The following is a 24,103-nucleotide window of genomic DNA, read 5'->3' as shown; positions in this document are numbered from 1 at the left end:
ACCGACATCGTTTTACTTCTGTTAGCCATTGGCTGATTTGATTGATCACACATTATTTTATTGTTTTCTTTTGAACGAGTCGACCGTTGCTCCTCTTCTCTGTTATAAGGCCGTCTGCTTCTTCTCTGTAACTCACGTTTTATAAGCTCTGCAACTTTGCTTTTATGAAATCAAATTCTTGCTTGTTTGCCTAAAACTATTTCAAATAGTCATTTTTAGACTTGTTGTCTTTAGTATAAATCATCTTTTTCGTGCAATTATGTGCCCTAATAGTGTTGGTGTAAATTTTGTTCTCAATTTATACAATTGCTTTGACAGAAAAATTTTGTGTTTCATGCAGTCTTGGTTGGCAAAGTATTCATACGAATACATATACCAATTACATTGTTTTAAGTATATACAATTCTTAAATACATTGCCTTATTATATCGCAGGATAAATATGAATGTGAATGAAGAGGTAGATAATATGGAAATTCCAGATCATGTGGAAGAAAATATGATTTATATGAGGTTGTTGAATCAAATGTGCCGGAGATCAAGATGTTGTTTGATTCGGTGAATGACATGTTTGAATTCTACAAGGGATATGGACAAGCTAATGGATTTTCTTTGAAGAAAAGATCAATTACTAAGGACAAAGCGAATGACATACATAAATATTTGGTTTTTACATGATCTAATAAGAGCTCTCTGCCTCTCACTGTTGTCGCCAAAATGTAGTGGACAATTTCTGCACATACTTCGAACACTTCTAAACGGACCTCTAGAATATTCGGGTGATGACTCCTCTGGATATTCAATGTCCTCGCTTGCAAACGACAATGGTTAGTGAGTCTAATGGCCAGTGGTTGGGCGTAAATGCTCCGATGATCAAGTCAGTCTCTCGATTCAAGAATAGGGAATAATCATAAAAATAATGCTTAAAAAGTTACCTCCAGTGTCTCTCTCCCTTTTATAGTGATTGAATTAAGTGTCAAGCCCCTTAATCCGGCTGATCTCCTGGGATTGCTAAATCAAATCCTTGATTTAACTGTTGATCACCCCCGAGGATTACGGACATTCTGGTTTGGGCCAGATCAAAGTAGCTTTCTTCCCAATAATGACTTGATGCATGTTATGCGTAAGAGCAAGCCAACCTTGTACTCTAAAATGGGGTACAAGATTTTTCATTTTTTAACTAAAAATCTATTTTAGGTGAACATTGCTCCAACCATATCCTCTATTGTAACATCAAGTATAATATTTAATTTTAGATTTCCATTGGACTTGCTCTAAGATGACTCCTCACATTATTTAACTTTGGTATTACTTGATATGCTATCTTATTTTTTATATTAAAATTTTAATTATTGTATTGCTTGCTCTCTTCTGCACTGAACAAGAGATAGAAGACTAACACCGGAATGAAAGAACTTCTATTAACAAAATGAAAAACACCACATCAATGAACATATTTGGAATTGCATTAACTGGAATACATCCTGGAATTGTGATTGAGGGAAAATGGCTAGCAATTGCGATATTGGTAGTGCTCCTGTATGCTTGGACGTGGGAAGGTTTATTCTTGCTCAAAGTGCAGGACGAACGTGGTTCTGGCCTCTAGTTGTCGTGTAGTTGCTAGAAACTTGCTTGCGACTTTTGAGGAACGTGTAGGCTGCAAACTCTGAAATCTCCTGAACTTCTTTTACGCTTATCCAACTAATATCTCGCTTTCCATTTAACAAACCGTTTTAAATCAAAATAAAACAATTATGATAACAAATCCCTTGATTGTATAGCCTTTTGGACATGGTTCTTCAGACATCCCTGATTTCCAGCAACTACCTCTTAGATTGAAACTCATATAACACTAGATTTCTTACAAAATGAACAAACGTTAATTTAAAATCCTCTTGCCTTTGTCACATGTCCACTGGTGATTGATTGTCCACTATCAATTGCGAGTCCCATGCTGCCACGTGTAACAGGTCACTGGAGGTTTTTTTTTTTTGAAAAGGTCATAAACCTGATTATATTGATTCACCCAATAAACTAGGTAATTGAGGCTTGTAGGCACTCGGGGCACATGAAGATGGAGTATACCCAAGAGGACTAAACGAAAAACAAGAAAACAAAAGAACACAAACACTAAAAATGGCCATCGCCTAACACTCTGCACAACACCATATTACACTAGACATCGTCGGTCTACACGGAATAACAAAAGCTAAAAGAAAAATAACACACAAATTACACCTTGGATCTATCCCATGGGAGGAGGAGGAGGAACCAAGAAAGAAGTGAGGAGGAGGGGAAGAGTTTGGATCCCTCCCCCTCTCCTATCGTTTTTGGAGAAGAGAGTTGAGAGGTCTTTTTGAGAGAGATGTCTTGAGAGTGGATGTCACTTTTGGTTTAAACTAGGGTTGGACATGAGTCGGGTCGGTTGGTTATCGGCTAGACCCGACCAACCGACTTTGCCAAAAATTCAAAACCATTACCGACTCGACCTTTATGGGTCGGATAATGGTTGGCAACCGATTTTGTCGGTTGCTTAATGGATCGGATTACCTATACAACCGACTTTTGTCATTACGTTCAGACTTGACACTTGTAATCCTCGACTCTGTTGCAATCCCAATAAAGAAACAAAATCCTTAATCCAAGCTCAAACCAAAGAAATTGAAACCAAGCACAACCGATTTCTCGTGAAAAGAATAAGACCCAATACCCACACCAATCACAGTAGAAACAAAATCCCAAATCCCTAACTCAGGAAAGCTCAGAGTGAGATTGGGAGAGAGAGAGAGAGAGTGAGAGTGAGAGAAACAAAAGGTCATGGAGATTGAGGAGCTTTTGTGCAGATGGGTTTTGGGGATGGGACAAGATGAGGGTTTTGTGGTTTTGTTTCTTGGCGCCTCCATTTTCTATGCCGGTGACAATTTCAGTGATTTCCCATGATAAGAGCTCGAGGGGTTGTTGTTGGAGACTATAAGATGATAAGATGATGAGCTTCTCTGAAGCTTCCATGGAAGATAATCACCTGCCTTCTTCTCTCTGTGAAGAATTGTGTAAATTCTAGAATGCCCTAATACAATAGGGCTCTTGATTGTCTTGGTCTTCGGCTTATATTGTCTTTCATTGTTGGACTTACTTACATCTTGTTTAATTCTATTGATGGGATTTGTATTACTCTACAATGGTCTAAGTCCAGTCAACATGAAACACACCTGTTTAAATTTCCTTTTCTTTTAGTAATGTAGTATATTTAATACTAATTTCATTTAATAGTTGGTTGGTTATTTTAAGAACCAACAACCAATCCACATATGCATGGGTCGGTTGTCATTATCGGTCAGACACTCGTGGGTCGCTTATCGGTTGCTTATCGGTAATGGGTCGGTTGACCAATAATGATCAATATTACCGACCCATGCCCAACCCTAGTTTAAACATGTATATAAGAATTCATTTAATTTTTTATTTAGGTGATCAAAGTTAAAAATGATTGTGTTAATGATACTGTAGAGACACTACAAATACTCTTTTTGCTAATATATTGTGGATTTTTTAAAACTATAAATCAAAATATTTTTGCAATCGAGAAACAACAATGGTGTGAAAAGGGCAACTGGTCAAGCTGTACTCCGAAGAGAAACCAGTCCTCCCTCCACTTCTCTTTGAAGAAAACAGAGCCTCTCGTGTCCATATGGTATTTTGCAGGAAACAAACAAAATATTGAAATGAAGTGAAAGCCGGCGATTCTTACATAAAAGATTTTTATGGATCTGATTTCTTTCCGGAGGAGATTGTCACCGACACAGAACTCAGATCGACTGCTGAGCCAAAATCCTCAATTTCCACTTAAGAGATACGAATCATCCAGTTCGATGAGGCTCACTAAGATCTTGGCCGCTTGTTTGATGACCTTGCCGGTTTTGGTACTTTTCTTCATAATCTTCCGACACCAACCGTCCGATCGAACGACGGGATTTGCAGATGCTAGAGTTCTGGATGACAGTGCACACCAAAATGCTACACCAGTTGGTCTAGGTGAGATAAGTTTCTCAAAACTCTCAGCCTTGAATAGTTTAGTTATTAATGATGCTAGAGTCTGTCAATCTGGGAATAGCTTTTTGGGTTTGAACTTGCAGTGCATTGTTCTCATGGATGCATCAGTAATTAAATAATAAACTTCACTGAGAGTCTGAAACCAATACTTGATGCAGGGAAATTCCTTAAACGAAAGTGTGAGGAACCTAATGCTTCTTTCTTAATTATTTTGCTCTTTTTAGTAGTGGTGTTTTAATTCACTTTATTGTGTTCTATTGTAAGTTGGTTTTGGATAGAATTTGCCATTGATGAATAAATTCTTTGACTCTGAGGGTTGAAGATTACTTGTTGCTAGGAGAGGCAACAATGTGGCATTTGTGGCCAAAATATGAATAGTAACCAAATTGTGGGCTGTATTTCCTCCTGAGTTATGCCTTCTTTAGTTAAAACTGTTTCCAATCACATTTTCATTTTGCTTTCTAGACTGTTATTGCTTCAAAATGGTGAATCTGTTTTGATCTATTCAATAATGTAATTGTGGGGTTTTGAAAGTATAAAATATGCATTTAGTTTTGTCAAAATAGTTACCCCCATAGTCATGGAAGATGCTTACTTAAAGATTTTTAGGATTTCAGCTCAGAGCTTTGGTTACAATTATCATTTTGCTTGCCGTGTGTAACCATTTCGTTTTTCAAACTTAATAGGTTCAGAAGATCATTCTTCTCAACCGACTGACATTGATAAGGAGAAATTGCTTGATGGACTTCTAGCTGCTGGGTTCGATGAAGTTTCTTGCTTTAGCAGATATCAGTCCTTTTTATATCGCAAAACTTCTCCTTATAAGCCTTCAGGGTATCTTGTTTCCAAACTCAGGAGTTATGAAGATCTCCATAAACGCTGCGGACCAAATACTCAATCCTATATCAATGCTCTGGAACGATTCAAGTCTGGCCACACCATTCACTCTACCGAATGTAGATATCTTGTTTGGATATCTTTTAGTGGATTAGGAAACCGGATACTTACTTTGGCTTCTGCGTATCTTTATGCTCTCCTTACAGATCGTGTACTCCTTGTTGATCGAGGAAAGGACATGGCTGACCTCTTCTGTGAGCCATTTCCGGGGAACTCATGGTTACTGCCCCTGGATTTTCCCCTCTCTGATCAATTCAATAGTTTTGACATGAAATCTCCTCAGTGTTATGGGAACATGCTAAAAAACCACCTCATAAACACTTCAACTGATTCAGTACCATCATATCTATACCTTCATCTAGCTCATGATTATGAGCATCATGATAAATTGTTCTTCTGTGAGGACGATCAAAATCTCTTTGGAAAAGTACCTTGGTTGATTATGAAAACAGACAACTATTTTGTCCCATCTCTATTCTTGGTTCCATCTTTTGAGCAAGAATTGAGCAAACTTTTCCCTGAGAAAGGAACTGTTTTCCATCACTTGGGCCGCTATCTTTTCCTCCCCTCAAATCCAGTGTGGGCGCTCATTACTAGATACTACCATTCTTACATGGCTAAAGCGGATGAAAGGATAGGCATTCAAGTAAGAGTTTTTGATTCAAGACCTGGTCCTTTTAAGCATGTGATGGATCAAATTCTAGCTTGTACTCTACGAGAGAAATTACTGCCTGAAGTGGATTTGAAGGATTCTACTGTCACACCATTGAACAATCCGAGATTGAAAGCTGTTCTGCTGACATCTTTAAGTTCAGGATACTCGGAGAATTTAAAAGATATGTATTGGGAACACCCAACTGTTACTGGGGAGGTGGTTGGGGTTTATCAGCCTAGTCATGAAGGATTTCAACAAACAGAAAAGCAGGTGCACAACAGAAAGGCATGGGCAGAAATGTATCTCCTCAGTTTAACTGACGTGTTAGTCACGAGTTCATGGTCGACCTTTGGCTATGTAGCTCAAGGTCTTGGAGGTCTCAGGCCATGGATCCTTTACAAGCCTGAAAATGACACTACCCCTGATCCACCTTGTCGCCGGGCCATGTCCATGGAGCCTTGTTTTCATGCCCCGCCGTTTTATGACTGCAAGGCTAAGACAGGCATTGATACAGGTGCAGTTGTTCCTCATGTGAGACATTGCGAGGATATGAGCTGGGGTCTCAAGGTGGTTGATGGTCATGATGGGTTATAGGCTTATAGCAGCCACTGGTACAAATTTTGGTGATGAAGTCTCCCACATAGTTTATTCTGTAGTTTGAATTTCATTTGTTGAGATGGAATGTGATTAGAATCCGCTGGAAGTTGTGTAATTGGTATTAAATTCTAGTTACTGTTACATTTCTTCGTTTGCTCGAACTAAGAGGCTTCTTTCCTAACAGAGATTTAGAATCACCTATCAAGGTGGTTAGAGTTTACATTACACAACTCCATGCACAATGCTATCTTTGCCTTGTATTTAAAGTAGTGTGCAGCTTATTTCCAAATAATTCTTGATACAATTACACTCAGATGTATAAAATGTTGGCTTTAGTGGCTTATCTTTTCATATACATTTGCTTACAGGTATTGTGTTGTTATTTAAGGCTCTTACGGGGCATTTGATTGACATTTTGAGGGGAGAATGAGGTAAGCCGAGAGTGAGAATCACTCATTCCCTCGTTTGGTTAGTTTGGGAGGGTGGAATCTCAAACTCATTCCCTCCTTATAGATAGTAGTATAGCTCACTAAAATGGTGAGATTAACTAATCTCCACAAAGGAGAATGAGTTCAATACTCAAAAGACTATTATACTCCTTATAAAGAAGTAATATCAATCATTAAATTAATATATTCTTATTTTTATGTACAAGAATGCTCACTTTTCATTTCAAACCAAACATGATAATGTTCATCTCACACTCACTTCAGTACCTCACACTCGCCTCAAGCTCGATTCACACTCACACTCACACTCACACTCACACTCATTGAATTAGCAACCAAAAGTCCCATTAGGCTTTTCTTGAATTTGGAAAATATAGAATAGAGTTAATGAAGTGAGAGTTAAGTGAGAGGAGTTATGATAGGGGATTACTTTTACTTACCCTTACTTGGATAAAATGTGGGTTAGTGAGAGTTGAGAGATGAGAGATGTGAAAGAACGAAAAAATTTTATGGATGATTTAAGAAATAATAAACAAGTTTTTCTCACCTCACAAACCCCTCAAATTAGGAGGCCACAAAATGTGAAATTGGAGAGTTGAGTGAGTGGGAATTTCCCCCCTCCTTCACCCCACTTAACCAACACTTTTCCAATCCAAGCAAGGTGCAATTACTTCACCCTCCTTAACTCTCAAAAATATCAATCCAAGCAAGCCCTAAAGGGCACAAGACTAGAGAGTTTTAAGAATTCGGAGATATGGTATTAATGCTTTCACAATTCTACTACTATGAGCCTGCCCTTGTATCCGGAGGATTTAGGTATGGGGGACTCTGGACTTTGAGCGAGCCGTGCTTCTCCGATAGGGTCCAGAGGCTAATTCAATTGTAAGATGTTAAATACGTGTTGCCAATTGTGAGATGACGGTGTACCTGCATTGAGAGCATGGACCAGGAGAAGGGAGTAGGAATATAAGCTTATCCATGTACTAAACTGGAAAACAATTCAAAATAAAGCTTCCAAATGTCAACCCTGCTTATAAATCTGTTGATTCAAGGACCAAACATATTAGGTTCACCATCAAAGGATGGTATAAAACTAAGCAGCAGCAGCAGCAGCAGCAGCCATTGTTCTTTTTATCAGATTTCGCCATCTGAAAAAGTGGGTTTCGTCAATTCTTTCTCCCCTCAGACAAGATTATGTGATAGCCATGCCTGCATAGCAGTAGTACTTGAATTACTAAGAAAGTAGCATAAGCAGCAATCAGTAGTACAATTATAGTTTATCTCAAGGCTAAACTGATCAGTGTTCTAAAAACAAGATCCAGAAACTATATTATGTCATGGAGATTTTAATATAAATATGGAATTAATTAATAACTTTACCCTAAGGTTGTTTGTTCAACCAATCCATCTCCAGATAAGGATCGGATTGTTCTGATGTGACAATAATATTTTTTTCATTAGATGTCATCCTTATTTCCAGTTTCTCACAATACTGGCATGTCAAAATTTTCCCACTCATATGCCATCAAAGTATATCTAAAGATGAAATGCACATCCATCAATCCAAGTTTTGCCTTTCGTTATCAATCTCTTCAATGAACAGTTAATATATCTAGACCCTACTAGACAAAACACAACAGCCACAGTCAACGTCAGATTCCAACAGTAGCACAAAATAAAAATATAGAATGTGCGAATACATACGTTGATTTGAATGGAGCACTGGTAACTCCCACTGGAGTGTTGAAAGCAACATCCTGAAATGGGCCTGCCATCTTTCCTCGAGGGAACCATCCAAGGTCACCACCTTTTTTGCCTGATGGGCACTCTGAGTATTCTGCAGCCAACTGAAAATTCCAAAAAAAAAAAAAACACTCTCATTATTTCTTTAAGGAGAGAGGTGTCAAGTAAGAACTAGACAAATAAGTACACTATCCAAAGTGCCAAGATCTCAATAGTTAATGCAGTGTTCAAAATGTTATGGGCATGATAGGTTAATTATAGCAAACAGAGAGCTCCTACTCAGCTTCCCGCAGGTAATATTTCGACAACGAGTAAACAAAAACTGTAAGAATATACTAAATAAGGCTAGGAAATTTTCTCAGACTGAGTTTGTCCTAAAAATGTCCGGGGCCTGAAGACTTAATGTACAGAGATTTAGGATTTTACCTTTGCAAACTCAGCCGGAGGAACTTTATCTCCATTACTTAGCCAACCGTCCTGTAACTTCTTATATGCTTCATTGACTTTTCCTTGCTTCTCACACAATATATGCCTTGCTGAAACAGAATTGGAAACCAAAAGTAATAAGCACAAAGATCAAACATTAATTTTTTGCTGAAGTATGCACAATAGAAGCATATGATATTTGGGCTGCATGCAGACAAGCCAAGCTAGGCTTTAAATGAGCTTAAAATTTGGTGTCAAGACTTCAAGTACAGCTCATTTTGTTCAGGAGTATTCATCTAACTTATTCACGATTATCAATCAAGCTTTTTATTGGAGTATTTAGCGAGCCAATTAGTAGAAGACACATAAATTGATAAGTAATAATAACTAATAATGGGTATATTCTCCAACATATAACAAGCTTGTCCGGTGAATACCCTTCATTCTCTTTGCAGAATTCGGTTCTAAATAAAATATATCACAAACAGGCACTTTGATTTTGTCTCCGCTGAAACTAAACAAAGTGACTCTGTTTTGGAAAGGGCTATCCAGAGCTTGTGATATGTTAATGAGAGGCAGGTGCAACCAAATAGTGAATGGAAACTCTACCAAAGTTTGGTTTGATAACCAGGTTCGAAGGCAAAATGATTTACCCCAAAACCAAAAGCATGCTCTCTAGATTTGGATGTGCATATGTTGGTCTCAGATATAATGAATGATCAACCCAAAACATAGAATGCTATATTATACCACAGATTTTTTACTCTACTACATGCCCAAAAATTTTGAAAATTTCATTCTGACAATCCAGACCGCGAAGTTTGGGGGCTATCCTCATCGGGCCAATACATGGTCAAATCAGCATATTGGTCTCTCATCACAGATAAGGAGAATTTGACTCTTTCTCCTCGTTTATCCTTTGCATATTGGAAGTGGCTATGGAAATTGAACATACGAGAAAGATTGAGAGCTTTGTTTAGAAATACTTGGCAAAACTTGGCAGGTGTTTAAATTGGGAGGAATCAAATAGACTACGTAAAGGTCAATGATTTTCTACTCCTTGTAATCTTCTCCATGGATCTTATATGGCATTATCAGAATTGCATGTGTCTTATAAGTTATAATTCACCAGATCAAAAGGATTCAGAGGGAACACTCTCAAGCATGGTATCTAAAACATGGAGCTACCTATCCTTCAGCTTCAATGTGGATCCCTCCAAAGGAAGGCTTCCTTAAATTTCTTTCGAAAAGGCAATAACTCAATCTTCCTCAGCAGCAGCTAGAACAATAGCCCGGAATACCCAGGCTTCAAAATTAAACTTATATCTACCAAATGCTAATAGAGGAATAAACATCTAAATGGTATTGTTAAAAAAAACAGACAGTGAGAAGTCGAGAACAAACAAAGACCTTTGACATAGGTGCAAGTGCCAAGTCCGTCTGAAGCCTTGCCAGATTTCCCTTTCCCCTTTGTAGCACTTTCTTCACTTCCACCTCCTGATTGCTTTCCCATGCCTTTTCCAGAGTCCTTTGCTTTTGAGTCCTTCCCCATTAGATAATAACCTAGGACGTTAAATCACGAAAGGAACATTCGAAACAAATCATTATAGTGGCACTGGCCAACAAAACTGCATCAAAATTCTTAACATCAGACCATTACACTTCAATGTAAGGTGTTTCAAAAAAAGTGATTGGAAGGAAATATAGCATTACTAGAAAGCAACTTTTCTCATGTGGCCAAATAATTAGCAAACACAAAATCTTGAGCACAGAAAGTAATTTCAGAAGAGAATAAGTAATCATGTGAAAACCCAAACAATCATCAAGCGAAAACCACAAGCGTACTGACTTTTTCTTTTTCATCCTATAAAGTTCCCGACTTGTAAGAAAGTTAATTGCATTTTCCAATTTCAAACTACCTTCGGAGAGTTTTTCTCTTCTCTTCATCCCAAAAATGTTTTTTTTTTTTGGTTAAAAAAGAAAGGCAATGGAAAATTTTCACAAGCTTATGTGATAAGTATGAACCAATTTTTGAAATAGAAGTTCTGGCCCTCCTAATGTTTCTCCGATAGTATCAATGGTCATTCAAGGCAAGGCACACAGACAATTTACCACCCTTTAACTCATTCTTTCACCGAGAGAAGATGCCAAAACAGACTCCCATTCAACAACAACTATACTGATAACATAGAAAACCGCGCCCAAACAACTACAATCAACATATATAAATGACAATAATCACAACGTTAATTGACAGAAAAAAATCCATAATCAACATCATCATTGGAGGATGAAACTGCAACGTCAGGGGCGGTAGTCGGTACCAGGGGGCTACACTTGGCTGTAGCCCCCCAACTACTACTACATATATATATATATATATATATATATATATATATTAGCAACGTTGAATTAAATTTAGAAGCTAAAGCAATCAAAGTGATCGACGAGCATCGTACAGTGATCCCAGTTAGGGCACCGGTGAATCACAATAAATACGATATGTGACAATTCAATCAGAAACAAAACACAGAGAAAGCATAGTAATAGTAAGAGCGTGTACTTGTCTGCACAGGTTTTACCACGATCGACAGAAGACTTCGCGATGAGAGTTTCCGGCGACTTGCTGGACTGAGTTGAGTTCCATCCAATTCTAACACGCTGCGATATTTTTATATTTTATATTCATTCACACAAACGGTTTTGCGAATTGACGAGGTTACCCTTCTAAGCGATATTGGGCCGGTCTCTAAATTGGGCTTTTTGTATAGCGGCCTGGATTGGACTTTTCACTCAAAACAGCCCAGCTAAACGGTTTGATTAGTTCCATTTGTAGTAGACATTAGGGTCTTAGACTAGATCACTGCAGTAATTCGAGTTTTGTATAGGTATTCTGATTACTACATGTTTTTTTTTATAAAGACCTTTCATTGCGGTAGGGTACCAAACAAAGTAACGCAGTCCGATAACCATTAACATTGCAATATATGGTAAACCAAACGGGCTCTATTAGCAGAAAAGAAAATTGTAAATAGAATACAATTCTCATTTACACTTTCAGTTTTTGAAGTTGAAAAAAAAACAGAAGCAAAATTGATAATTTAGTTTGAGGAGGTTTACACACCCACCCCACACACGGGTAGAGTACTTTCGTCTATTCATGGAGGTTATAGCGCTGGCTTCAACAATAACAGCCATCCCTTCCTCCTTGCACTAGACCACTTTCAACTATCACTGTAATGCCAAAGGTGCCTTCAACCACCAAGCTCAATGACAATGTGCTCCCCTTTTGTGCCGCAAATTCTTTCTGGTCGATCCTCTAAAGTTAGAGCATTAAGTACTTTCTATTTGCTTCACAGCACTAGTTGCACTTCTGAGAATGTAGATCTGTGAAGTTCAAATTGGAAAATCCCCAATACTTTGTTTGTTTATGAAGTGAAATAGAAGGATGCAGGAAACGGAAGGATCTACTGGTCATTGCCTGGTTTGGCAATTAGTCAGGATGGAGCATTGCTTGATGTTGCGTCTGAAAGGGAATGTGATTCTTCGTTTATTGCCAATCCACAAGCTGTCTACCATGGCAATGGTGATTTGAGGATGTACTGTCACTCTTTCAATGCAGTGAACGGTCATTTTGGGATTGGGGATTGTGAGGTCTAGAGATGGAATTAAGCGGTTGAAGTTGGGGAAGATAATAGGAGCATGCAGAAGCCGTGGCTTCGACGCATTTGGCGCAACAGATGCATATATGGTGAGGGACAGTAAAGATGGCAAGCATTTGATGGGATATGAAGGTGTTGCTGCAGATGACAGTAGAGATTCCCAAGTGACAGATAAGGTAAACCATATGACTTTCCTAACCATTGTAATCCCACCATGACTACAAACCACTTCAACAATAAATCAAAATAAGCACAAGCGAAGTAACTCTGTAGCTATTCTTTTAACATTCATTAGTGTAAAAAGTGTACTTATAACAAACATAAGGCCCCAAATATCAAAACCATAACATCTCATGAACGATAATTTCCAACACATAAAATCGTTGAAAACTAGCATGTGTTCCAGTGCTTTGTGCTTATGCTCGCTCGACTTCCACCTGAAGGTTAAAGAATCATACACTTAAAACTCAGAATTATATAAAAGCCACCATATTCATTTATATCAATAGGTTCCACTTCAAAATCTTGGTTGCCAAGCTTTGTTTTATCTTCACTCAAACCACATGTTCTGAATAAACTCTCATAGAACAGAAAGCAGTCTTCCACCCCAGATAGATCCAACAGCAATGAATCTTAAAATCCAAATCACCGTCACCAACCACATATGAGCATGGATACAATATAATCAATCACGACAACGAATAAATAAAGAAATCATTGAACAGCTTGGCTGCGCACAATTTTCTTATCAACCTTGCTCATTTTTAAAAATATAAAACTGAAATATGTCCCAAATCCTACTTCAGCATAGAAAACAAATTTAACTAAAAAACTAATGAAAAATGACACTTCTATTTTATTATAGACTTTCAGTACTTAATTTCCGGGCAACATTTTCTTCCCAATGTGAAATAATAAAGTGAGTCGCAGTTTTCTATCCAGCTCCTAAATATTCAAACATGTAACTAACTCCCCAGCGGTAGAAAGACATATATAGTAATTTCAACCTCCCAGTGTAATCCATTTACTGATTACTAACTATTATTACACATCTTCAACATCTGTCCTCCAAGGCTCCAATATTTTTCGAGAAAAGCACTTCCGCAGTTCCACTCTTGCATCATTCAGAAAATTTTATTTATTTTTTGGAATATAACCATGTAAGATATCATACAATGAAAATCGCTGAAGATCTTTAAAAAAAAAGATCATTTGCTAAAGAGGCTTCTAAGCTTTAAATTTTTTTTTCCACAACAAATATACTGGTGTACACAACACTAATTGAAGAAAAGAAGAATTCAGAATATAGCCCAAGAGACATTAGGAAGAGCCTCATTATGACGATCTTATTGATCCCGTGGTGTGAAGATCTGATTTTCACAAAACTACATATAACATCCGTAACTAGTGCAAATATGGTAGTCCAAATGTAGCTCAAATAATATTGGAAGACCCATGCAAATATGCAGGTCACCAAGACAGTTTTCAGATTGTTAAAATAAAAATGGATCATTCAAAAAGGGCAGAGCCCCCATAATTCAAAATCATCACACAATATTATGGCCAATCTCCAATGCGTAAAGCAAATAGAGAGCATCGCATTTAACCTCAAATTAGTTCCCCACCACCAACAAAAACAACTATTTCAACATAAAACCCAATTAAAATCTCCATCTGATCACCTGCATACCAAGAACAAAGTCCATCCAATACCACTCAACATGTAGATTCCAAGAAAATAAAAGACAACCCAACTATCCACACAAGAAAATAGAAAAATATATTAGCAAATGAAAGAGTAACACTTGCAATTGAGAGGCTTACCAGATTTGAAGCAGAATACCCAGGGAGAATGGAAGAGATATTAACATGGACAGATCCATGATGATAATTTTTCACAGGAGATAGAAGCTCCTATTGAAAAATACTTTCATTTATTAAGAAAAACGGCATAACCGAATATAATCGCATTCACTGAAAAAAATTGCAGTGGCCTTCACCGAGGAACAACTTCAGATGGTTTTGATTTTTTGGTCCATGAGAATTTCAATTCTGTGGTCGGTGAGAATTTCATCAGAAGGAAGAGAGCCCTGCAACTTGCCGAAACTTCTCATAGGAGACCCAGAATACAAACTGCCAGGGACCAAGCCTTGCCCATGTAGGAAAAAACCCCTTCCATAGCGCTCCTAATCCTTCTATTTTAACGGTCTTCACCAAGCAGTCATAAGAATTCTTATACATAATCTCACTCCTCTCTTTTGTTGCCTGATTCATCATTCTTGTCTTAACCACATCAGCTGGACAACTCAATGAGGTAGCTGAAAGACCAGACATGGTGGAGGCTAATGTATGGGCAAAGATGTTATCATCAGCAATTCGATTTTGGATAACAATTTGTTTCGCATGGTCGTAGCAAGCTAATTCTCCCATGTTCACCAAAAATGCTCTCTGGACATTTGGGATAACTCCTTTCCATAGCCCCCCAAAGCCTTCTGCGCAAACAATCTTGTTTAAAGCATCTAGTATTCCAGAATACCTGGGTTGCAGACCTTGGTTCATCATACGGCCATCTGCTTGCATCCGCACCTTAACTAGATCAGCAGGGCTCGCCACTACCTGTAGCACGAATGGTTAAAAAAGAGTACATTAGTTTCAAAACTCGTACAAACTTCAACAAACAAAAGCAGCCACTAAACATCGTGCATCAATAAAACCACTCGCCTACTAGATCGACCTGATCAAGAAAGTTGTAGCATACATATTTAAGCACCCATTGGGGCAGTACATATTATATCTAGAGAATTTTTTGGGTAAATTTACAAATGTTACAGGACCCAATGATGCAATACTGAAGTATTCATTTCTCCAGTCAGTTCTTGGGCAAGATTTTAAATTCTTTGGGAAGCTACAAAAATTAAAATTGATTACGTTTCCAGTTTCAAGTGTGCAATATAGGTTACAGATTCAATTCCTAAAAATAGTCTCTCCACATATTACGCGTACATCATGTTTGCGGAGTCTTGTGCACGGAAGTTGTTTAGCTTTACAAATGAATATGTTGCCCAATGGTAGAGTTGCAAGGATGCAATGTAGATGTTACAAACTCATTTTATGCATCCAGCAAGGTGAAAGAACAAATTTATTTGCGTTTGTATACAAGCCTAAAATTAATCAGAATGTCCTATGGCCAGTGTGTAGCAGATAATCCTAACATGCGGACAATTTTTGTTCCTCACTTGTCAACAGCAAGTCTCCCAATTATTGTTTACTTAGAAAAAACATGAAAAAGGAGAAAAGAAACAAGTAGCTGTATAATCCGTTCAGAGAACAAATTTTAGTTTCTTTTCGAGGAAGATACAGAAGTACATTCTCATTCAATGAAATTAACTTAGCTCTCTACATCTAACATACCCAATTCTCCAGAACAATTACAACTACAGCCACATAATCCGTTCGAAGAAAATATTTTGTTTCTAATTACGATGAAATTAATTTAGCTGTCTAGATCTAATATATACCCAATTTTCAATAAAATCCAGGCCAATAACAACTACGGTAACATTTACTGATCCTTCTAAACGCGAACCAAACACTCTTCCTAAAATTAGTTAATGTCTCCTATTAATAAGTAATTAACTCTAACCTGAGCAATGACACCTGATATTCCTCCGATGAGAGCTTTGGTAGGGAGAGATGGAGAACCAACGCCATCTGCAACAACCAAATTTCTCAGATTCTCGTAGGCAATGATTCTGATGGGAGTGTAGAAGAGGTGTCTGAGAATTGCAGGAGAGAGGCCCTTGTAGAGGCCAATAGGACCCTGTTGTCGGAGAATTTCCGAGACAACTCGGACAGCATTGGTGGGGCGCGTCGAAGAGAGTGACTCGCCGTGGAGCTGGAGCCTCGTCTTCGTCAAGTCTATAGGGAAGGTGGCGGTCTCAGCGATCGTGGCCGAAAGCGATGTCAGCAGGATCTTTGTGCGTCCGAGGCTGTCGCTTTCTGTCATCATGGGATCCGAGTCCAGCTAATTTCTTTTGCGCATTAATTAGAGCACTTCCAACAATACCATTTTATTGGCCCATGGATCATAGATGTTAGGAATTTGTTGGCCATGGATCCATTTGACTCTCCAACAATATCATTTTGTTGGCTTGAATTTCATGGGCCAAGCATGGGGGAAGAGTGTTTGGCATGCCCCCATGCTGGCCTGCTTTATGTGTATCCTGGTCCACACCAACTACTTCTCCTCCATCGTAAAGGTAAAACGCGAGAGAGAAGTTAATCGTGATCGACGCCACCGATATCCTTGTACGACTGCTCTGCGATCTCCGATCGAACAACCGTCGTCCACCATTCCGGTCACTCAATAGACGGACTCGCTTCTATTAGGGTTTTTACATATTCTCTGGATCTTCAACCACAACACGCGGCGCTTCCATGCTGTGGGTTTTGTTGTCTTCATTCTTTCACCAGGTTTCTTTCTTGTCTTTTTCCCTCTTGAAGTTGTACATATGCTTGAATCTGGTCATCAGGCTTCATTCGTGCGCTTTTGATTCACGATCTGTGATTTGCTTTATTGAATTTCGAATTCATTGATGTTAGATCGTGAATCTATCTAGGATGATATTGGATCATCGTTCTAGTAATGTCAATTGTGTATTTGTGTGTGATTGTATGCAAACTTTGCGACTTATCTTTGCATGTGGTGGAAATGCTAGATCTATTGATAATTTGGCTTCCAATATTGTGGGTATGTGATCTTCTTAACATTTTTAGATATAACTGAATAAGGAAGAAGTAGAGATACATCTGTATCATTTTAGTTCAAATCACAAATATCTTGCTTAAATCCATAACCATATTTTGTTCATCTCATTAAGAAGATTCTGTGAATTTCGAGTCCCTTTGTAAACAAATTGTTTTCTTTTATTAAATCTTGAAATCATTTAATTTATCTACTTTTTTTTACTATGTATATATTTGTCTATTTATCAGGTTATATTATAAAATCAAAGTGTTGAAGATCTGTTTCATTGGAGCTGGATATGTGGAGCTTTTTATTTCTGTGACTGTACTCAGCTCTACCATTTTCGTTGCCTTGCCAAGTAATCTCATCACCCTTTTATGTTCACTTTCTGTAACTCTACATCAAATTTGGTTCCACTTTTTGTCATTTTTTCTCACCCCATATCTTCAGGTATTCTTATCTTAATTTAAGATGAACAACAATAACGATTCCAACTCTCAAACTCCTCCAAACCACCCAGCACTAGACCCAACCCCAATTTGGAATTCCATTTTCCAAATGGTACAATCGAGCATAGACCCAAGGGTTTTTGCTAGCAATCCAGCAATGGTGCATACCTTGCTACACAATCCACAACATTATCTAAATCCTCCGATTGTAGCACTATCCTCATCAACACCTACCCCAATTAGTACTCAATATCAGCCCACTACATTTCCTTCTCAAGTCCACTCCACACCTTCAGTGCAAACTGTATCAGGGATATCGAAACGCACAAAAAAAGTAGGACTCAGAATGATGAAAGAACTCCGTGACCTCCTAACTGGAAGATGGAGTAGGATACTGATTTGTGCACATCTTGGGTCAAGATTAGTATTGACCCAACTGTTGGGACAAGTCAAGACAAGGTTTCATTCTGGTTGAGAGTTTGGGAGGATTTTGTGAGCAGAAGAGATGGGGATAGGTCTGGAAATGAGCAGGCTTGTGAAAGTAGATGGGGTTTCTTTCACCCTTGGGTTACAAAATGGACAGCCATATGGAAACAAAGCATGGAGTTCAAACCTAGTGGGTTCACCATACAAGATCAGGTAATGGTTTTCTTATTTAGGGTGTTGACAGTTTCAATAACTTTATCTAAAGTGTTCTTGTTATGTGATGCTTTTTTGTATTCCTTTTGTTACTCCATAATATAATATAGATTGTTAATGTGATGTGCTGGATATTTTTTTTCCTATTTTACTCAATGCTATGATATACATTGTTTATGTTACGTGCTGGATTTTTCAAATATATATGTTAGTCAATGCTATATATGTTATGGATTTGTTGTAATTTCTATGTTACTCAATGCTATAATGTACCTTCTGAATGTGATGTCCTGCATTTGATTTGATGCACTCATTTTATTATATGAAATTTTTAGGAGCGGTCCACAAGATCACTGTTCCTACGTACATATAAGCAAAACTTCAAGTATGAGCACTGTTGGTTGATTCTCCAGGATTGCTACAAATGGCAGATGTATAGCGCAGATAGTAAGGCTGGTCATGAACTAGGTATGAAGAAGAATGCTTCATGTGAAGATCCTATGGCGATGAATGATTTTGGAGTTAAGCAGGGGGTTCGTCTGGTTTGATTGTAAATCAAACCCCCCTGTCTGAGACACCAGTGAGTATACCTCACGGCACTGCTATAAATGATGAGGATTCTCCTTTCCAAGCATCCAATGGCAATGATGCTAATGTAATTGAAAGACCGATTGGCTCCAAATCTGCTAAGAGTGCTCGGCTATGGAAGAGGGGTGGAAAGACTGACTCTTCTGGTTCTGTGAGTGATAGTATCAATGCTGAATTTAAGGGGATGATGGAGAACCACCACCATAACTGAAGCAGCTATATGAGAAGCATGGAAGAGCATAGGCTTAAAAAAGAGGAAGAGGACCGACGTTAGGATGCTAAAGAGAGGGAGAAATATGATGAGGATAGGTTATTATCTATGGTTGCTAAGAAGTCCATGATTTATAAAAACAGGGCAACCATGAGTTCAATGCTAATCAATACACGACGACAACTTCGAGGATTAAATCAATCTAATCCCATAAATTCTGATGAGCTCAAGGAGTATGAACAACTTAAACAGCTTGTTCAAGATCTGGAATCTCAACTTAAAGGTACAAATTACCATATAATAAATAATATGTGATTTCGATATTGTGCAAGTCTTTCATTTTTTTTCTCTTTTTTTTCATAATCGTGTATCGTAAGAACTTCGACAAGTGGATGCGATCGAGCCAATGAGTCCTTCGCCTGTTGCTGGTTGGCGTGGAAAGTTAGCTACTACATCAGACGTTGCACGTAGGAGGCACATAGTTTGCAAACATGATGGTACAAGTCTGCTATGATTTTGTCTAATATTACGCACAAGCTTTATTAAAAATAAAATTTCCTGTAGGTTCAGCGATAAAGATTGGCTGGATTTATCAAGTGGTTGATTCGGGAATGCTTGCTGATCAAGTGGATGGGTACTTCACTGTTGAAGTTGGTTTTCTGTACCTGCTGTTTGCTAATATCACAAGTTAGATGGACTTCTGAATGTTATGTTTGGGATTTCTTATCAATGATGGATATCTATTTATTTTATTTATAATATTGCAGTTTCATTTGGATTGAATTAGAGGTCCTGTATGGTCCATGAGCCATGTATAAGATTGCAGCGTACCACTATATTATTACATTGGATTCATTTTTCCTCCATGCCGCATACATGATGGAGCTATCCAGTCGACTACAATTAACTTTCTCTGTTTAAACACCTTTTGAGCGATGACAGTTTAAATACATTTGCACATTACTTCTAATAGTGGATGAGGTATATTACAAGAAATTGGGATGCAAACTTTGGACAACCTTATAGAAAATTATATTACAATCCTCTTATGTAGGATTCACTAATTGATGGGTCATTATACGTCAATGTCACCATACATTTGCCATATGTGAGCCATTAAATCTCTTCGCAACTCTGCATTACTTTGTTGGTCGCGTATTTGTTCCATGCGCATATGAATGTAGTGTGCTAGAACAGTAGGGGATATGATCTGCTCGATCGGGGACACATCGTCATCGAGGGGAGGTACCCATGGATCAATGTCAATGTGCCTCTCGTCCTCAATTATCATATTATGAAGAATAATGCATGTCATCATAATTCTTCTGAGATCTGCTGTGTCGTAGAACGTAACTGGTCCTTGGGTGATGCCCCACCTTGCCTGTAAGACACCAAAAGCACGTTCGACATCCTTACGAACACTTTCTTGTGCTCTCGCAAAGACTTTCTCCTATGCAGTATGCGGGTGCGAAATAGATTGCATCAGTGTCGCATATTGTGGGTATATTCCATTGGTTAGATAGTACGGGGTATGATGAACATGGCCGTTGACGATAAATTGCACGTTGGGCGTGCAACCTCGGATGAATTGATTAAAAATATGTGAATGACATAGAACAGTGAGATCGTTATGTGATCCAGCCATACCGAAAAAAGCATGTCAAATCCATAAGTCATAAGATGCCACAGCTTCTAAAATCAACGTAGGTGTACCCACGTGTCCTGTGAATTGCCCTTGCCATCCCACGGGGCAACCGCGCCATTCCCAGTGCATGCAATCGAGGGAGCCCAACATTCCCGGGAAACCATATTGTGCATTTTCGTTCATAAGTCGTTGAGTGTCATACATATTTGGTGTTCTTAGATACTGCTCCATGTAAAGTTGAATAATGTTCTTGCAAAATTTTAACAATGCTTCTTTTGCAGTGGACTCTCCAATCTTTATGAATTCATCCAATCTATCCACTGGACCACCGTATGCCAATAACCGAAGGGCTGCTGTCATTTTTTGTTTGGCTGAAAAACCAAGTCGGCTCGTGCAATCAGGTCGACGGTGAAAATATGTGTCATTGCTTGCTAGATCAGCTTCGATTCTGAGAAATAACTTACGGGGCATACGAAATCTTCGCCTAAAGAAATGTGGTGGATAAGTGCAATCAGGTGCAAAGTAATCACGCAAAAGATCTTCATGAGATGTTTCTCAGTTTCTATGGATTGTGATGCGTGACCTTGGTTGAATTGATGCAGCAGCCACAAGTGCGGGGAGCATCTCGCTAATATGTTGATGATCTTGAAGCACATGTGCATGCAAGACTGCCAATCCTTCATCAATTTCATCGACGTCCCGATTCCTGCGTCTCCGCTGGGCTAGCCTCCATCGTCTCCTAGAGGAGTTGTCCTCCATTTCTTGAATGAAGGGAAGTTAATCAGATATTTTTGTTTGTAAAACAAATTGGGCAGATGATGAACATATATGTGTATACATATATATATAAGGGTGTATGCATGGACTTGAATCCCGTGAACTGTCCACCTTTCCTTGTACAATAGCATAGGTCTGGATGTTGTTTGTCTTGCATAAATAATTGAACAATTCAACTATGCACATGTGTTTCATTTCTTATATTTAAATAGTATTAACCATTGTTTTCATAATTTTCCCTCCAAGAAATGGCACAAGTGAAGCCATTAGACTTTAACCATTGTAGAGAAAACTTATTCATGCCTTGCCACATCATATATGCACATGTACCAATGTGTTTTGTTGTCCCAAGCAATGGCAAACCATTGCAATTGCTCTAACAATACAATTTTATTGTCCTAATTTTATATGATAGCACTAACTATACATAACCAAACCCATTTGAATTTCAAAAAAATTAAACCAAAACTAAAGAGGTGCCCAACCCATTTCAGACTCTACCTTTCTCTTTCTTTCTCTCACTCTCTCTTTCGTCTTTCACAAACCCATTTGAGAGTGCTGGGTGAGAAGATGAGAGAAGCTAATACCCATTTTATCAGACGGAAGGTTGTATGGGTGATGAGAGTCAACCAATATTCCATTCCCGATGGCAATTCGATCGGTTTCCAACCATAGAGGGTATAGAATCCATGGATATGTGTTTATGTAATGTTTTTGTAGTTTTTAGATTTGTGTATTCCTAGAAAAAATGAGGACTATTATTTGTTGGAAAAAAGTAATCCAAATGATATTGTAAGTAAAAGTGGTATTTGATGTGAGGTTTGAGATTGTTCGAAGTTGTGCAGATGATTAACAAGTAGTAGATTAGCTGGTTTGATGTGTTTTGTGCTAATAGTGTATGATGGTACAATACAACTGTAAATGTTTGCAATTACATTGCTACTAGTTGTGATTACATTGAGGTTGGTGCTAATTACATTCTTTATTATACTTCTAATAATATGTCTATTACATTATTTCAGTTTGTAATTACACTTCATCTAATTTGAAATATTACAAAAGAACATTGAATAATTACAATATTCCAATGCGTAATACACATTGATAATTTCTAATTACATTATTGTGGTCATACTTACACAGTTTACAATATATTGCTCTAACGGCACCACTTTTAGATGGTAATGAGAAAGCCATGGAGAAGCACTAATGGAGGTTGGTGGTGGTCTTGAAGATTTATAAAGGTGAGACCTTTTAAAGCAAGGGAAGAGGGTGGCTTCAGCTACTGTGCCCGCGGCACGGGATCTTCGATGTTGTGGGTTTGTTTGTGTTGGGTCTTCCATGTTGTGGTTTTGGTGTTTGGGATCTTTCACGTTATGAGTTTATTTATTTTTGGTGTTTGTGTTGTTTTTGCCTTAGAGCTGGTTGGAGTGCTCTCCTCTTTCCCTTGACGTTCAAAGCTATATTCGAAGTGAATAATTACATTATTCCAATGCATAATTACACATTGATATTTTTTAATTATATTATTCTAATGCGTAATTACATTGATAATTTTTAATTCCAAAACAATATTGAATAATTGTATTATTCCAATGCCTAATTACACATAGATAATTACATTATTGTAAACAATTACATGTTCACAATATATTGCTTTAACGTCATAAATAAAAATTGTCTTCTCAAAATTATATAACAATCTATTATATCATCAAAAATACTGAGTTCAAAACATACAAACATCCATGTGAATCCAATTTGTTTTCTGTTTTGATACCCTTGGCAATATATATGTAATTACATTGTTTGCAGCCCAACTACAATGGAGAAATTTATAATTACACATTATACTATTTTAATTATATCACATAGACAGTCTGAATGATTACAAAACAACAAGGGATAATTACATTATTTCAATTTCGAATTACACATTAATTTAGGCATTGTCATGGCTCTAATAGATGAGAGAAAAAAAAGTAAATCTAAGTTGAAGATAAGTATGAGAGAAAAAAAAAAGGTAAATTTGAAAAGCAGGAAAAAAAACAATGATGAGAGAGAAAAAGCTTGGATGAATTTTGAGATGAAGAAGACAGAGGAGAGAGACCTTCCTTATATGCGCAAAAGGTAGCATACTACACTATGCTGTTGTCCAATACCTATGTGGATATAATGCGATTTCTTAACCAACTAAATATCTATGTGGCAAGTGTATGTACACTTATGGACAGGAAGTCTAGGGACGTTTAGTGTTTTCTAATTTTATTGGGAATAACATGAAGGAAGGGAACCTTGGTGACCTCCTTGTTGACTCCAACACATGGGGTCCACTTGTACTACACTAACAACTACACCAGAAATCAATACTATTACACCAAAAAATCAAGCTAGCAAATTTACACTATTGTACCAATATATTTTGTTAGCCTAGCCACGTCATCAAAATACTCAATTGCATCACTAAAACACATTTCCCAATACATTTTATTGACCCCAACAAAACCACACCATTGTGGTTGCTTATCAAGGATCCAGGGGCTCTCAAATTCGCATAAAATTTGAGAGC

At 37.8% G+C, this 24,103-nt stretch overlaps 5 protein-coding genes across 6 annotated transcripts; 2 read left to right on the top strand and 3 right to left on the bottom strand.

Moving 5' to 3' along the window:
• The first annotated feature begins 3,578 nt into the window (after positions 1-3,578).
• LOC119991917 (galactoside 2-alpha-L-fucosyltransferase-like) lies at positions 3,579-6,541 on the top strand. Its single transcript, XM_038838458.1, has 2 exons — positions 3,579-4,031; positions 4,736-6,541. The coding sequence occupies exons 1-2, from the start codon at positions 3,761-3,763 to the stop codon at positions 6,193-6,195; spliced, it is 1,731 nt and encodes a 576-aa protein (XP_038694386.1). The 5' UTR covers positions 3,579-3,760; the 3' UTR covers positions 6,196-6,541.
• Positions 6,542-7,602: 1,061 nt separating this feature from the next.
• LOC119990709 (peptidyl-prolyl cis-trans isomerase NIMA-interacting 4) lies at positions 7,603-11,543 on the bottom strand. 2 transcript variants are annotated; one of them, XM_038836776.1, is made up of 5 exons: positions 11,399-11,543; positions 10,227-10,379; positions 8,817-8,926; positions 8,352-8,494; positions 7,603-7,856 (listed from the first exon to the last, which is right to left on the bottom strand). In XM_038836776.1, the coding sequence occupies exons 2-5, from the start codon at positions 10,366-10,368 to the stop codon at positions 7,814-7,816; spliced, it is 438 nt and encodes a 145-aa protein (XP_038692704.1). In that variant the 5' UTR covers positions 10,369-10,379; positions 11,399-11,543; the 3' UTR covers positions 7,603-7,813. The 2 variants fall into 2 exon arrangements, with proteins under 2 accessions (XP_038692704.1, XP_038692703.1); XM_038836775.1 differs by having other exon boundaries at positions 11,380-11,517.
• A 549-nt stretch (positions 11,544-12,092) lies between these two features.
• Positions 12,093-14,092, top strand: LOC119991482. Its single transcript, XM_038837829.1, is given in 3 exon segments — positions 12,093-12,197; positions 12,261-12,458; positions 12,460-14,092. Coding segments are annotated over 3 exon segments (540 nt in total). The 3' UTR covers positions 12,697-14,092.
• A 141-nt stretch (positions 14,093-14,233) lies between these two features.
• Positions 14,234-16,620, bottom strand: LOC119990691 (mitochondrial uncoupling protein 3). The gene is made up of 2 exons (XM_038836747.1): positions 16,122-16,620; positions 14,234-15,094 (listed from the first exon to the last, which is right to left on the bottom strand). The coding sequence occupies exons 1-2, from the start codon at positions 16,485-16,487 to the stop codon at positions 14,552-14,554; spliced, it is 909 nt and encodes a 302-aa protein (XP_038692675.1). The 5' UTR covers positions 16,488-16,620; the 3' UTR covers positions 14,234-14,551.
• A 3,567-nt stretch (positions 16,621-20,187) lies between these two features.
• On the bottom strand, positions 20,188-21,117 carry LOC119991481. Its single transcript, XM_038837828.1, has 2 exons — positions 20,797-21,117; positions 20,188-20,562 (listed from the first exon to the last, which is right to left on the bottom strand). The coding sequence occupies exons 1-2, from the start codon at positions 21,115-21,117 to the stop codon at positions 20,188-20,190; spliced, it is 696 nt and encodes a 231-aa protein (XP_038693756.1).
• Between the last annotated feature and the right edge of the window lie 2,986 nt (positions 21,118-24,103).

The sequence above is a fragment of the Tripterygium wilfordii genome, chromosome 22 (genome assembly GCF_013401445.1).
Source record: "Tripterygium wilfordii isolate XIE 37 chromosome 22, ASM1340144v1, whole genome shotgun sequence".
NCBI classification, from domain to species: domain Eukaryota; kingdom Viridiplantae; phylum Streptophyta; class Magnoliopsida; order Celastrales; family Celastraceae; genus Tripterygium; species Tripterygium wilfordii.
This window is presented reverse-complemented; position numbering and strand designations above follow the sequence as displayed.

Excerpts from the sequence above, each read along its gene's own strand:
- LOC119990691 (XM_038836747.1), bottom strand. The coding sequence starts at position 16,487 with ATGATGACAGAAAGCGACAGCCTCGGACGCACAAAGATCCTGCTGACA. Across the intron at positions 15,095-16,121 it reads TATCAGGTGTCATTGCTCAG|GTAGTGGCGAGCCCTGCTGA; the intron begins GTTAGAGTTAAT and ends TTCGTGCTACAG.
- LOC119991917 (XM_038838458.1), top strand. The coding sequence starts at position 3,761 with ATGGATCTGATTTCTTTCCGGAGGAGATTGTCACCGACACAGAACTCA. Across the intron at positions 4,032-4,735 it reads TGCTACACCAGTTGGTCTAG|GTTCAGAAGATCATTCTTCT; the intron begins GTGAGATAAGTT and ends CAAACTTAATAG.
- LOC119990709 (XM_038836776.1), bottom strand. The coding sequence starts at position 10,368 with ATGGGGAAGGACTCAAAAGCAAAGGACTCTGGAAAAGGCATGGGAAAG. Across the intron at positions 8,927-10,226 it reads CACTTGCACCTATGTCAAAG|CAAGGCATATATTGTGTGAG; the intron begins GTCTTTGTTTGT and ends ATTCTGTTTCAG. Across the intron at positions 8,495-8,816 it reads CTCCGGCTGAGTTTGCAAAG|TTGGCTGCAGAATACTCAGA; the intron begins GTAAAATCCTAA and ends TGGAATTTTCAG.
- LOC119991481 (XM_038837828.1), bottom strand. The coding sequence starts at position 21,117 with ATGACAGCAGCCCTTCGGTTATTGGCATACGGTGGTCCAGTGGATAGA. Across the intron at positions 20,563-20,796 it reads CGTTGATTTTAGAAGCTGTG|GAGAAAGTCTTTGCGAGAGC; the intron begins GCATCTTATGAC and ends CATACTGCATAG.